Genomic DNA, 15,000 nt, shown 5'->3' with positions numbered 1-15,000 from the left:
TGTGAGATGTGAACATGTTTTAAGATGTTTTTGGTGTGAGAAGTGGACATGTTTTTGTTGTGAGATGTGAACATGTTTTAAGATGTTTTTGTTGTGAGAAGTGAACATGTTTTTGTTGTGAGATGTGAACATGTTTTTGTTGTGAGAAGTGAACATGTTTTTGTTGTGAGATGTGAACATGTTTTTGTTGTGAGATGTGAACATGTTTTAAGATGTTTTTGTTGTGAGAAGTGAACATGTTTTTGTTGTGAGATGTGAACATGTTTTAAGATGTTTTTGGTGTGAGAAGTGAACATGTTTTTGTTGTGAGATGTGAACATGTTTTAAGATGTTTTTGTTGTGAGAAGTGAACATGTTTTTGTTGTGAGAAGTGAACATGTTTTTGTTGTGAGAAGTGAACATGTTTTTGTTGTGAGATGTAAACATGTTTTTGGTGTGAGATGTGAACATGTTTTTGTTGTGAGAAGTGAACATGTTTTTGTTGTGAGAAGTGGACATGTTTTTGTTGTGAGAAGTGAACATGTTTTTGGTGTGAGAAGTGGACATGTTTTTGGTGTGAGAAGTGGACATGTTTTTGTTGTGAGAAGTGGACATGTTTTTGTTGTGAGATGTGAACATGTTTTTGTTGTGAGAAGTGGACATGTTTTTGTTGTGAGATGTGAACATGTTTTACTCTGTTTTTGTTGCCTTTAATAGGAGAAGATGGATGATCTCCAGTCAACTGTGGAGAGGCAAAGGAAGGAGATAAAGAAACGAAAAGACACAGAAGCCACACTTCAAACGGACGTGGATGACCTGCGGGAGGAAATGGGTTAGTTATCAGATTACAATTCTAGCCAATTCAGTTTTTATCTGATTAGGGGACTGTATCTTAAAGCAAATTATTAAATTGAAAAATGTGTTTGGATAAATTTTTGTGTTGAAATTATTTTTTTTTTTGGCAAAACAGAGGGATAGGTGATTGGCTGTTGCTGGCTGATAGTTTGTTGGTATTTTAAAGCTCAGGGCAGGTATTATCATCATGGAATTTGATGGTGATTCATCAGTTATTTACTGTAAAAGTGGTTATTTATGCTGAAGGTTAAGTACACATTTTTCCAGTCAACATTACACATGGGGGAAAATATACGGTAACTGAATATGATATATATTATATCAAATATTTATAAGTATACGCGTGCGGGAAATTTACATGCTTATTACATGTCCATGTCTTTTACAGTAGTTATGTTTAAATTAAGCATGTGAAATGGTCCTTGATCTTATCATGAGGGGATAGACTGGGTAAAGGGAAGGTGAGAGAATGGCAAACAGAGAGAGTGATAAAAGCGACATTTAGAGAAGAAGGAGGGGGGGGGGGGGGAGCAGAGAGAGGAAAGTGTAAACTTATATATTCCTATTAGTATCATCCTCTCTCTAAGCTGTTTTTCTTATAGGAGTTATGAGATTGATCACTGTTTGTTATCTTCACCTTTCATTCTGTGATGATTAATGACTTTCATATTCCATTCATTGACAGCTCGGAAGGACAAGAATTTGAGGAGGTACAAGTCTGACAAAGAAAGGCTGGAGATAGAGGTGGAGGAACTGGAGAAGAAAGTGGAAAGAATGGGCAAGATGGGCACACAGGTAAATACAGGCCCACTTAGTGAACAAGTGGGCAGAGTAAATAAGTAAAGTGGGGCAAGACAAACACGGGTAAGGACAAGGGGAACACACTGGTAAACAAGGGCGACACAGGGAGATAAATAAATCAGAATGCTGGATATTAACCATTATTTAACCACATTAGAAAAAATTACCACATCACTGAAGCCCCTGTATTCAGACTTTCGAAAAATAATGAAGGTCATACCAAAATAATGAAGGTCATACCAAAATAATGAATGGTCATACCAGAAAATGAAGGTCATACCAAATGATGATGAACAAATTGTGCACGTCCTTCATGAATACTATTTGTGTTGGATGGCTTGATAGATATCTAAACATGTGTATTTGGATGCCTTTAGATCAGAAGCAGATGAGGCCTACTCCAGCCAGCTAGAGGTTTTACATGATACAAACATGTAATACACATGATACAAACATGTAATACATATCATGATACAAACATGTAATACACATCATGATACAAACACGTAATACACATGATACAAACATGTAATACACATCATGATACAAACATGTAATACATATCATGATACAAACACGTAATACACATGATACAAACATGTAATACACATCATGATACAAACACGTAATACACATGATACAAACATGTAATACACATCATGATACAAACACGTAATACACATGATACAAACATGTAATACACATCATGATACAAACATGTAATACACATCATGATACAAACATGTAATACACATCATGATACAAACATGTAATACACATCATGATACGAACATGTGATATACATCATGATAAAAACATGATATGACCTATATCAAAACACAGCTTTCATTACATTGATAATTTAAGATTTCTTGGGTTTCTTTTATTTATTTTGAAGTGGTAGTGCATTTGAAATTATCACTGGATTAAAATCAAAAGACCTGCTGTTTAACATGTAGTACATTGTATAAAAGAAAGAAATGAAAATCACAAGAAAAATGATATAGAAAACACTTTTTAAATTTGATTACTGTAATGTTGTTATTGACAGAGAATTGGGGAGGAGAGTCGACATAAGGAGTGTAATTAATGTAATGTCGTTATTGACAGAGAATCGGGGAGGAGAGTCGACATAAGGACTGTAATTAATGTAATGTTGTTATTATCTGACAGAGAATCGGGGAGGAGAGTGGACATAAGGACTGTAATTAATATAATGTTGTTATTATCTGACAGAGAATCGGGGAGGAGAGTCGACATAAGGAATGTAATTACTGTAATGTTGTTATTGACAGAGAATCGGGGAGGAGAGTCGACATAAGGACTGTAATTAATGTAATGTTGTTATTATCTGACAGAGAATCGGGGAGGAGAGTCGACATAAGGAGTATGAGGAGATGAGAAGGAGAGTGAGAATGCTGGAGGAGGAACTGAAGCGTAAGCAGCAGCAGCCAGAGAAACCATACGAGATCTCCAAGGAGACCCCACCCATTAAAGAGCTCACAAAGGAAAAGGTAACTCTTGTAGAATGAGAATGATTTATGATTTAGTGAACTGTAACAATGTATTCAGATCTTGCAGTCTTAGAGTGTAAAACTTCATAAAGTGAGATAATATTGTAAATTTAGTTTATATCTATCATAGAATTACATTATTCCCCCCCCCCCCCCCCCCCCCCCCATTAAGTTGCATTTAGAATTCTTAACCAACTTCACTGTCTAGAGCTAGATCTAGATGCCTTTGATTATTAACCACTGACTTTATGGACAGTAGCTATTCAGAATAACAACCAGACACGAGTTACTGTGGATGCCTCATATGACACGAGTGTTTGATTCTGTGGAGTCTCCATGCAGCATCAGGTTGAGAGAACTTAAAATCCTGAGTGCCATGCTCCGAAGGATAAAATCAATCTTTATTATTGATAAATCAAAGAAAGAAGTTTCATAATGGGAGAGAGACTGCACACAAATTTACACAAATATCGATTTCTCACAGGCAGTATGAATTTCACAGTACATGTACAGTAAATCATGCTTATAATGAACACACTTATAACGAACTCATGCTTATTGCGAAGTAATATTTAATCCCCAATAGAAGGACAATAACGGAGGTTTTATTGGATATGACAAAATTTAGTTATAACAAACTATATCACTGGCTGTAGAGGTTCACTATAACCATGTTTTACTGTATATAACAAACTGTATTTTACTATCTGTAGAAGTTCACTATAACTGTGTTTTACTGTATATAACAAACTATTTCACTGGCTGTAGAGGGCCACTATGATAACCATGTTATACTGTATATAACAAACTGTATTTTACTATCTGTAGAAGTTCACTATAACCGTGTTTTACTGTATATAACAAACTATTTCACTGGCTGTAGAGGGCCACTATGATAACCATGTTATACTGTATATAACAAACTGTATTTCACTGGCTGTAGAGGGCCACTATAACCGTGTTTTACTGTATATAACAAACTATTTCACTGGCTGTAGAGAGCCACTATGATAACCATGTTATACTGTATATAACAAACTGTATTTCACTGGCTGTAGAGGGCCACTATGATAACCATGTTTTATTGTATTACTATTTTGCAGTCTGAGGAGTTAGTGAAATGGGAAGAGAAAAAGAAATGGCAGAAGACAGTGGAGAAAATGAGGACAGCTGTTAGAGAGAAAGAGGCAGAAGTCGAGAGGTTGGAAAAATCCAATAGAATCCTGAAGGATCAGCTGGACAGGTGAGAGAGAGAGGGGGGGCAGGGGAGAGGGGGAGAGGAGAGGGAGGAGATAGAAAGAGAAAAGAGAGAGAGAAAGGAGAGAGAGAGGAGATAGAAGAGATACAAGGAGAGAGACAGAGAGAAGGGAAAGAGAAAGATAGGGAGAGGGGGAGGAGAGAAAGACAAAAAGAGGAGGGAGGTGAGCAAGGAGAGAGAATGAGATAGAGAAGGGAGAGAGAGAAAGAGGTAGGGTGTGAGAGAGAGAGGGAAGAGAGAGAGAGAGGGAGGAGAGAGACAGAGAAGGGAGAGAGAGAGGAGAGAAAAATATAGGAGAGAAAGAAAACAAAAGTATTCATTCCAAGAATATTATTTGTAGTTAATTGGAGCGTGTAACTGATAGAATTACTGTGGAATCATTAGATTTTGGGAGGGAAGGGAGGGCACTCCTATACTCCTATCCCATAAATTCCAAACCACAATAAAATACCCCTGTATATAATACTGTATAGCAGGTTAATATTGCGGTCGAAAAAAATCACGTTTTTTTTTTTTAATTAGCAACAAATCACAGTCGGTTTAATTCGCTGAAAAACAAATCTTAATATCCTGAACTCAATTTTATAACAATATGAAAGATTGATTCACTGAATGTTAAATTCGCTGAAATTTTGTTTCAGCAAATATAGCAAAAATTAACTCCACGAGTTAATTTCCTGCTATACAGTATTTCAATATACAGAAACCATATTCACGACATTACATCCCAAAGAAAGTATCCAATCTCAACAATCTATGACACACACACCCCCCCCTTCCTGGAATTGAATGATTCCACAGTGTTAGGTTAAGTTTTATAGCGAGACGAATTTAGACGTTTCCAATTCAGCTCATAAAGGAATCTAATGAAAATTCTGTGTCACTTACATCAAGTACTGATAATATTCAATATTCTCTTTGAAATTTTCTTTTAAAGCTTTAGAAATGAGAAATAAATACCGACTGATACTTTTGTTGATTGATCTGTTTAAACAGAGCTATAAGGGAGAAGGATCTGACTGAGAAGAAGTTAAGTAATGCCCAGAGAGTCCCTGTTCCTGCCCCGCGGGGACCCCAGGACAAACCAGATCATGTGGTCGAAGAATTAAAAACGAGAAACTACAAGCTACATGAACAGGTAATTCAATAACAAATCAAACTGAATAATCATAATTAAACCATAAAACAAATAGAAAAGTTTGAAGCAAATCTCCCAAATTGTAATGATAGGATTTTCATGAGTTGTCTCGTTTTAGTCTTTAACACGTCACAAAACTTTATCGGGAATATACCCTTCTTCCCAAAGGTCTGGTGATCACTCTAAGAATGAAGAATATACTGATTAGGGCCCTATAGTAATCACTCTGTCCATCCGTCAGTACTTCCTATGGCAGGCAATCATTTTTAAAAGCTTCCTTGTGAAGATTTTCCTTAATTTTATACATAATAATTGGATTAGGCAGAGGAAGACCCCATTTTGTTGGCTTTGTCGTTACAGAGTTATGGGACTTAGAATTTTTAAATATTAATAAGATAATAGCACTGTCTATGGCATTATATTTATCTAATTTGAAATTCTAGTCTTAGAAATTGCACAATATTATGAGATCATACTGGATATGGATACATTTATTCATATTTCATTGTTCTTGTCGGTTAATATGCTATTTATATCACCCTGTGTCATACATTGATTTTAAACCTGTCATGAATATATCTATCTACTCTATCCATCCATCCCTATATTAATATATTGATGGATTATCTATCTTAATTATCAGTACAGATAAAGATCAGATAAGAAAGGCAATAAAAGAGAATATAGATATTGAAATGTCCGCTGGGTGAGAGTTTTACTGCTTTTGCACATTACTCAGAGACGTATAACATTTGTATGTCAGGTGACCAGACTACAGAGGGAGTTAACTCTGGCTAAGGATGTGGCAGTCCGTGAGGTAGAGGTACGCAACAAATATCTGACAGAACAGCTAGAGTCGATGGAGCAAGTGGTGGCACAGAAAGTGTCGGCCACTTCTACACAGCCGGGGGAGGATCCAAAAGGGGTGTCCAGAAGGGAATTTCAGACTTTGTTTGAGAAGAACCAGAGTCTACAGAGACAGATGCTGGCTTTGTCAGAGGAAAATATTGAACTGAAGTTTGAAAGTGAGCAGCACAGGAAAGATGTCCCGAGACTCAAGGTAAAATTGTCATCTATGATTGCTGACTTACAAGGTAACGTCAGAGGAAGTGATGGGCCGATTATAACGACAATCAAAAGTCAGTCACTATAAATCTCCCAACGTCGATTATTGATTAGGATTTCCATAATTGATTGATTTTTATTTTTTAAATGACATACAAAATAATGTAAAAAAAAAAAAAAAAAAAAAAAGACTATATACGACTTGACAATTTCTTCTGAGGGAAAAAAAAATGGTGTCACCATGTGATACTGATCCGTATAATAAGAATGTGCCTCAAGAATTATCTCCATATCCTGGACAGAACACAAAATACAGCATATGGGACTATTTTGGGTTTGTTAAGAAAAAACTGTACTAGCAACGAAAGCCAATCTAGACATGTCTTAGGCAGTTTGCAGGTTGTGTTTGAAAAGAAATACACTAATAAAGGTGATTAGAAAATTTTTAGGGATTTTGTTAAGTTCTCAATCTTTTCGATAATTTATTAAATTAATCAATTATACTCTTTCGATTATATTTGAAAATCAATTATGAAAAATTCCTGATTTTCCATCAATAGTCAGAAATTTTGTTTTTGTCTGGTAGCAAAGAATGCTTACTAGTATTTTGACTGTACAGGTTAAGTCGTTTACTAGTATTTTGACTGTACAGGTTAAATCGTCTACTATTATTTTTTGACTGTACAGGTTAAGTCGTTTACTAGTATTTTGACTGTACAGGTTTAAATCGTCTACTATTATTTTTTGACTGTACAGGTTAAGTCGTTTACTAGTATTTTGACTGTACAGGTTAAGTCGTTTACTAGTATTTTGACTATACAGGTTAAGTCGTTTACTAGTATTTTGACTGTACAGGTTAAGTCGTTTACTAGTATTTTGACTGTACAGGTTAAATCGTTTACTAGTATTTTGACTGTACAGGTTAAGTCGTTTACTAGTATTTTGACTGTACAGGTTAAGTCGTTTACTAGTATTTTGACTGTACAGGTTAAATCGTTTACTAGTATTTTGACTGTACAGGTTAAGTCGTTTACTAGTATTTTGACTGTACAGGTTAAGTCGTTTACTAGTATTTTGACTGTACAGGTTAAGTCGTTTACTAGTATTTTGACTGTACAGGTTAAGTCGTTTACTAGTATTTTGACTGTACAGGTGAAATCGTTTACTAGTATTTTGACTGTACAGGTTAAGTCGTTTACTAGTATTTTGACTGTACAGGTTAAGTCGTTTACTAGTATTTTGACTGTACAGGTTAAATCGTTTACTAGTATTTTGACTGTACAGGTTAAGTCGTTTACTAGTATTTTGACTGTACAGGTTAAGTCGTTTACTAGTATTTTGACTGTACAGGTTAAGTCGTTTACTAGTATTTTGACTGTACAGGTTAAGTCGTTTACTAGTATTTTGACTGTACAGGTTAAGTCGTTTACTAGTATTTTGACTGTACAGGTTAAATCGTTTACTAGTATTTTGACTGTACAGGTTAAGTCGTTTACTAGTATTTTGACTGTACAGGTTAAATCGTTTACTAGTATTTTGACTGTACAGGTTAAGTCGTTTACTAGTATTTTGACTGTACAGGTTAAATCGTTTACTAGTATTTTGACTGTACAGGTTAAATCGTTTACTAGTATTTTGACTGTACAGGTTAAGTCGTTTACTAGTATTTTGACTGTACAGGTTAAGTCGTTTACTAGTATTTTGACTGTACAGGTTAAGTCGTTTACTAGTATTTTGACTGTACAGGTTAAGTCGTTTACTAGTATTTTGACTGTACAGGTTAAATCGTTTACTAGTATTTTGACTGTACAGGTTAAGTCGTTTACTAGTATTTTGACTGTACAGGTTAAATCGTTTACTAGTATTTTGACTGTACAGGTTAAGTCGTTTACTAGTATTTTGACTGTACAGGTTAAATCGTTTACTAGTATTTTGACTGTACAGGTTAAATCGTTTACTAGTATTTTGACTGTACAGGTTAAGTCGTTTACTAGTATTTTGACTGTACAGGTTAAGTCGTTTACTAGTATTTTGACTGTACAGGTTAAGTCGTTTACTAGTATTTTGACTGTACAGGTTAAATCGTTTACTAGTATTTTGACTGTACAGGTTAAGTCGTTTACTAGTATTTTGACTGTACAGGTTAAATCGTTTACTAGTATTTTGACTGTACAGGTTAAATCGTTTACTAGTATTTTGACTGTACAGGTTAAATCGTTTACTAGTATTTTGACTGTACAGGTTAAATCGTTGTTTGCATAATGTGAATTATGGATATATACATATATTGTACACTTAAAGTTGCATTGTCTGTAAATCTGGTAGAATATGGAATCAGAGTAAATCATCAAGATATTGGATTTCAGAGGTTTGAAAATCAAACTGACATTTACAATATGTTAAGTTCATTAATTTAGTTTCTGTAGATCTGTTTATGTTGTGTAGGAGACCATTAACTTAGTTTCTGTAGATCTGTTTATGTTGTGTAGGAGACCATTAACTTAGTTTCTGTAGATCTGTTTATGTAGATCTGTTTATGTTGTGTAGGAGACCATTAACTTAGTTTCTGTAGATCTGTTTATGTTGTGTAGGAGATCATTAACTTAGTTTCTGTAGATCTGTTTATGTTGTGTAGGAGACCATTAACTTAGTTTCTGTAGATCTGTTTATGTTGTGTAGGAGATCATTAACTTAGTTTCTGTAGATCTGTTTATGTTGTGTAGGAGATCATTAACTTAGTTTCTGTAGATCTGTTTATGTTGTGTAGGAGACCATTAACTTAGTTTCTGTAGATCTGTTTATGTTGTGTAGGAGACCATTAACTTAGTTTCTGTAGATCTGTTTATGTAGATCTGTTTATGTTGTGTAGGAGACCATTAACTTAGTTTCTGTAGATCTGTTTATGTAGATCTGTTTATGTTGTGTAGGAGATCATTAACTTAGTTTCTGTAGATCTGTTTATGTTGTGTAGGAGACCATTAACTTAGTTTCTGTAGATCTGTTTATGTTGTGTAGGAGATCATTAACTTAGTTTCTGTAGATCTGTTTATGTTGTGTAAGAGATCATTAACTTAGTTTCTGTAGATCTGTTTATGTTGTGTAGGAGACCATTAACTTAGTTTCTGTAGATCTGTTTATGTTGTGTAGGAGACCATTAACTTAGTTTCTGTAGATCTGTTTATGTTGTGTAGGAGACCATTAACTTAGTTTCTGTAGATCTGTTTATGTAGATCTGTTTCTGATGTTTAGGAGAGAATATCAGACCTGCAGAGTTATGTAGAGGCCCTCAAACAGGAAAATGCACAACTTGGGGGAAACACAGCACGGTCTTTCGATTCGTCAGGTTCCAGCGGAGTCCGGAGGGTGAGTAGGCATTTCATGTTTCATCAACCTAATCAAGCAGACTCATAGATATCACAAATCAACCTAATCAAGCAGACTCATAGATTTCACAAATCAACCTAATCAAGCAGACTCATAGATATCACAAGTATCCACATAGTAATGTCTGTCGGATGGGACGTTAAAGGATGTCCCGTGTCAAGGATCACAACCCCCCGGCACGCAAAAGATGGTTTCCCTGATTTTCAGAAAAAAGTAGGCTCACTGGGGGCCATCAGGAAAACTCAAACACTCACAACCAAATATATTTCAAGTAGTTAACCATCGTTAAATGGCAAAAATATTGCCAAAACGGCGTAACACCATAATCAATCCATCATACCACACAGTCTTTATCTTCTGTCTGTGTAATCACAACACACAGTCTTTATCTTCTGTGTATGTCATCACAACACACAGCCTCTTCCATCTTGTACATGAAGACAATTCTTGTATAAACCCGAGGATTGATTGATTGTATCTTACTTAACGTCTCACTCGAGAATTTTTCACTCATATGGAGATGTCACCAAGACCGGTGAAGGGTTTCAAATTTAGGCCTATTCTCGGCGCTTACGGCCATTGAGCAGTGAGGGTTCTTTAGCGTGCCACACCTACTGTGACACGGGTCATCCGTTTTTAAGGTCATCTCCGAGGACCCGTGACATTCACACCTAATGCCGAGCGTTTGGCGATGGAACTGTCACTCCCTGTTTTAAAAACTTGGGTGTGTCGCGGTCGGGATTAGAATCCCGAAAACCTGAGATTGCATTGTACGGTATATAAAACTCTATGTGTCCTTATTTTTGTATGTTCAATGTTTACCTGCTGTACTATTTGGTGCAGGGTTTGACACTAAAACACATACCGAGTCTACTAAATGATAGGTCAGGTCAGGTAAAATGTCGGCTTAGTCCGACTGGTCAAATTGATTGATTGAATATTGTTTATCATCCCTCTCGAGAATATTTCACCCATATGGAGACGTCACTAATGCCGGTGAAGGGCTGCAAATTTAGGCCTATGCTCGGCGCTTATGGCCTTTGAGCAGGAAGGGATCTTTATCATGCCACACCTGCTGTGACACGGGGCCTCGGTTTTTGCGGTCTCATCCGAAGGACCCACCCCATTTAGTCGCCTCTTATGACAAGCAAGGGGTACTGAGGACCTATTTAAACCCAGATCCCCTGGTCAAATTGAAAAAATAAACAAGAAACTAACTTATTTTAAACCATAGGACATTTTATTCTTAAGTAAAAAAAAAAATAGCTGTAAAAATAAACTGTGATGACATAATCTCTATTTTTAGTTGTAATGAAAAAATCGCAGTAGGAAGTGATGTTTTAGGACATCTACTCATTAATTAAAAATATAAAATTAATGTGTGTAAATTTTGGATAGAAAAAATGTAAATTGAAGTCAGTTTAATTTCAAAAAACAGTTTATTTGAATTAGATGTAAGAACGTTTTTATCAAATTAATGAATTACGTCATAAACAGCCATTTTTCGGTGTTGACATATGTGCAGAATGTCTATATTCAAATACGACTTCTCATCCTCACAGAAAGATGTCCCAAGAGAAAAAAAGAAAATTTATGGAAGACATTAAGCAGCCTATATTAAATGAAACAGAAATAAAAATAAACAGTCATGGTCATTTTATTGACTGAAGAATTTCCATGCTGGATGGAATTTAAAGAAGCAGAAAATGTTGTGTCTTAAGATAAAATCATCAGATGATGAGACTGAAGATTTTTTATGAGATAATTGAATATGTTTTAGTACAAACTTAATGTTTGTCATTTAAGTTCAGTATTTGAATATGGAAAAACTATCCAGTTTTTTTTTTTCTTGAAAGTTGGTCGAGCTAGTGGATGGAAGGTCAGGTCTAGTAAAAATTATTTGAAGTACTAAAAACGTAAATGTCAAACCCTATAGTGTAATCATGATTTAGTGCTTTTTCTGTGTTTAATGATGGATGAATTGAGATCTTAGTGCAGGCATAAATTAGCGCCTTTGTTCACTATCAAAGGTGCTGAAGTATGAATCCAGTTAAAATAAGTGCATGTGCAGTACTTCTGTTAAAAAACAAATTGTGTGAAAACTTTAGAAGTGCTTTTTGTAGTATTTAGGATTTTTTAAAGACATGTAATATAAGTACATTTATTATAAATATTATTACTAAAATATTCGATTAATATAACATTTGAGGGCACAGACAGAAATCCTGAATGTATGGACATTTATAATAAACAGATCGGAGACAGTGGGAAGACTGCTCGAGAACTAGAGAAGACAATAGCCCTTCTGAAGAAGGTTGTAGAACGAGTGCAAATGGAAAATGAGGAATTGAAGAAAGCTCCACATGTGACAGGAAATGAAGAACTGCAAAGTCTGAGACAGGAAAATGCGGGATTAAAGGTGTGTTTTATCAAGTCTGAGACAGGAAAATGTGGGATTAAAGGTGTGTTTTATAAAGTCTGAGAGAGGAAAATGCGGGATTAAAGGTGTGTTTTATCAAGTCTGAGACAGGAAAATGCGGGATTAAAGGTGTGTTTTATAAAGTCTGAGACAGGAAAATGCGGGATTAAAGGTGTGTTTTATAAAGTCTGAGACAGGAAAATGCGGGATTAAAGGTGTGTTTTATAAAGTCTGAGACAGGAAAATGCGGGATTAAAGGTGTGTTTTATCAAGTCTGAGAGAGGAAAATGTGGGATTAAAGGTGTGTTTTATAAAGTCTGAGACAGGAAAATGCGGGATTAAAGGTGTGTTTTATTAAGTCTGAGACAGGAAAATGTGGGATTAAAGGTGTGTTTTATAAAGTCTGAGAGAGGAAAATGCGGGATTAAAGGTGTGTTTTATCAAGTCTGAGACAGGAAAATGCGGGATTAAAGGTGTGTTTTATTAAGTCTGAGACAGGAAAATGTGGGATTAAAGGTGTGTTTTATAAAGTCTGAGACAGGAAAATGCGGGATTAAAGGTGTGTTTTATAAAGTCTGAGAGAGGAAAATGTGGGATTAAAGGTGTGTTTTATCAAGTCTGAGACAGGAAAATGTGGGATTAGAGGTGTGTTTTATAAAATCTTTGACAGGAAAATGTGCGATTGAAGGTGTGTTTTTGCAATGCAAGTGTTAAGATAAATTTTTGAAAGAATTATTAATACAACAGTGTCTTGGCTTAAACATATAAAATGAATCAAATGTCCTGCAGGAGAAATTTTTTCACTTCATTTTATGTGCAATACAAATGTATGCTTGAAAGAATAATTAATCTGCAATTAACTAATTTGTTTCAGGTTTGCATAGTTTTATTAGATCAGGATTGAAATAAAATTTTGGTATTTTTTTCCAATAGAAAGAATAAGATAAACTTCATACATGTATATTGAAAGTAAATGAATGGCATACCAAATAATGAATTTACTAATGATTTACAGTGGAGCCTCATTAATCCGGACACTTTGGTTCCCAGCAAAATCGTTCAGATAAATAAAACATCCAGATAAATGAATCACATATTTTAGATCTTTATATAAGTAAACAATATGCTTACTTTATTGATGTGTAGTGAACTAAACACATTTTATCATTAATTTTATGATTTAACCATTAGTAAATGCATCGTAATAATATTAACATTTACTTTCATTTTGAAGCAATAAAATTGAAATATCAAAGTACATGTGCAGTGTATTTGTATATGTGTACATTGTATGTGTTAATCAACACTGTCTACAAACAAATATTCAAAATTGTATTGCATGCACTAAAAACAAATAATTAGCACAAAATGTTACTGAGAAATAAATAAACTAATAGTAACCAACATAATCATTTACACTTCACGCATTTTTTCACGTACACTTTTACTTCTTAAAGAATATTAAATCTTTCAGCATTCACGGGTCAAAACAGTTTTCGTAGTTCAAAGGTGATCTAAGAATTTCCTGTTTGTCATGTCAGCTAGTTGACATTAAGTAGTTGACAAAAATTCTATCTGCCAGTTATTCTAGAATTATCCAAGCCAATATCGGGAGAACAAAATCATTTAAGGTCATAATATTACGAACTACTACTGCTTTGAACTAGCCACGCGCACTTATAAAATTATTTTGATGTGATAATAACGGAACAAAACTCAGGCAAAACTAACATTATGAGTATACATACAAAATTTAATTGTCATTTTCATAAAATGGTAGTTTTTTCACTTCTACCCAGTGTTTAAAAAAATAAAAACAATATATAAAGCTCTACAACAGCGTAACAAGAATCAGTCGTAAATAGGTACATTCTATATGCGGGGCATTTTATACATTAAAAACTTGCTACATGTACATACACATATATTTCACTTCAATCAACAGTATAAGATCCAGAATCTAGTATAATATACAGTCTTTTGATTTGAATAAGTCGATATCAATTTACGAATGAGTACATCTAATATGTGTAGCAGTTCAATAAAGCACACTATTACAACAGCATGATGATGTTTGATTTATTAATACTATTAGACTATTGATCAAGACTATAAAATAATGTGCTGCAGATTTATTTACCAAATTCAACACTACACACAGTACAGATTCGATTTGCAAAAATTAAAACTTAGCAAAACACTGTCTTGGGCGGCACATGCTATCTATCTGACACATCATCACACACCACCTAATTTAAGGAAGATGTTGACAGGTATTCGCTTCAATTACTGTGGCTTGTGTTATCTTTATGATTTGCACTTTGTTGAAATTGTTCGAGACAGACCTTCCTCCCCCCCCCCCCCCCCCCCTCCAAAATTATCATCTGGATTAATGGTACAATTTTCAATGCCTTCTAACGTTTTGTAGTAAAAAATTACTGTCCGAATCTGGAAAGCGGATTTTCAGATTAACGATGCAAAGTAATGTGTAAAAATTCCATTCTCCAGAAAAATCATCTGGAAGGTAAAGCGTTCGGATTATTGGCGTCTGGATTACCAAGTTTCCGCTGTATATGAATTTCTAGTG

General features: G+C 34.7%; 1 protein-coding gene across 1 annotated transcript in view; it reads left to right on the top strand.

The window, feature by feature from the left end:
* The window catches only part of LOC125674514 (centrosomal protein of 290 kDa-like), a 75,900-nt gene that overhangs the window by 52,088 nt on the left and 8,812 nt on the right, over positions 1-15,000 (top strand). The window contains exons 41-48 of the mRNA XM_056159099.1: positions 697-811; positions 1,520-1,629; positions 2,994-3,149; positions 4,253-4,392; positions 5,404-5,545; positions 6,309-6,605; positions 9,860-9,973; positions 12,249-12,413. Coding sequence (XP_056015074.1) covers positions 697-811; positions 1,520-1,629; positions 2,994-3,149; positions 4,253-4,392; positions 5,404-5,545; positions 6,309-6,605; positions 9,860-9,973; positions 12,249-12,413 — 1,239 coding nt within the window. The remainder of the gene's footprint in view (positions 1-696; positions 812-1,519; positions 1,630-2,993; positions 3,150-4,252; positions 4,393-5,403; positions 5,546-6,308; positions 6,606-9,859; positions 9,974-12,248; positions 12,414-15,000) is intronic.

The sequence above is a fragment of the Ostrea edulis genome, chromosome 3 (assembly GCF_947568905.1).
Source record: "Ostrea edulis chromosome 3, xbOstEdul1.1, whole genome shotgun sequence".
NCBI lineage: Eukaryota > Metazoa > Mollusca > Bivalvia > Ostreida > Ostreidae > Ostrea > Ostrea edulis.
The sequence above is the reverse complement of the archived record's forward strand: the minus strand, read 5'-3'. Positions and strand labels throughout refer to the sequence as shown.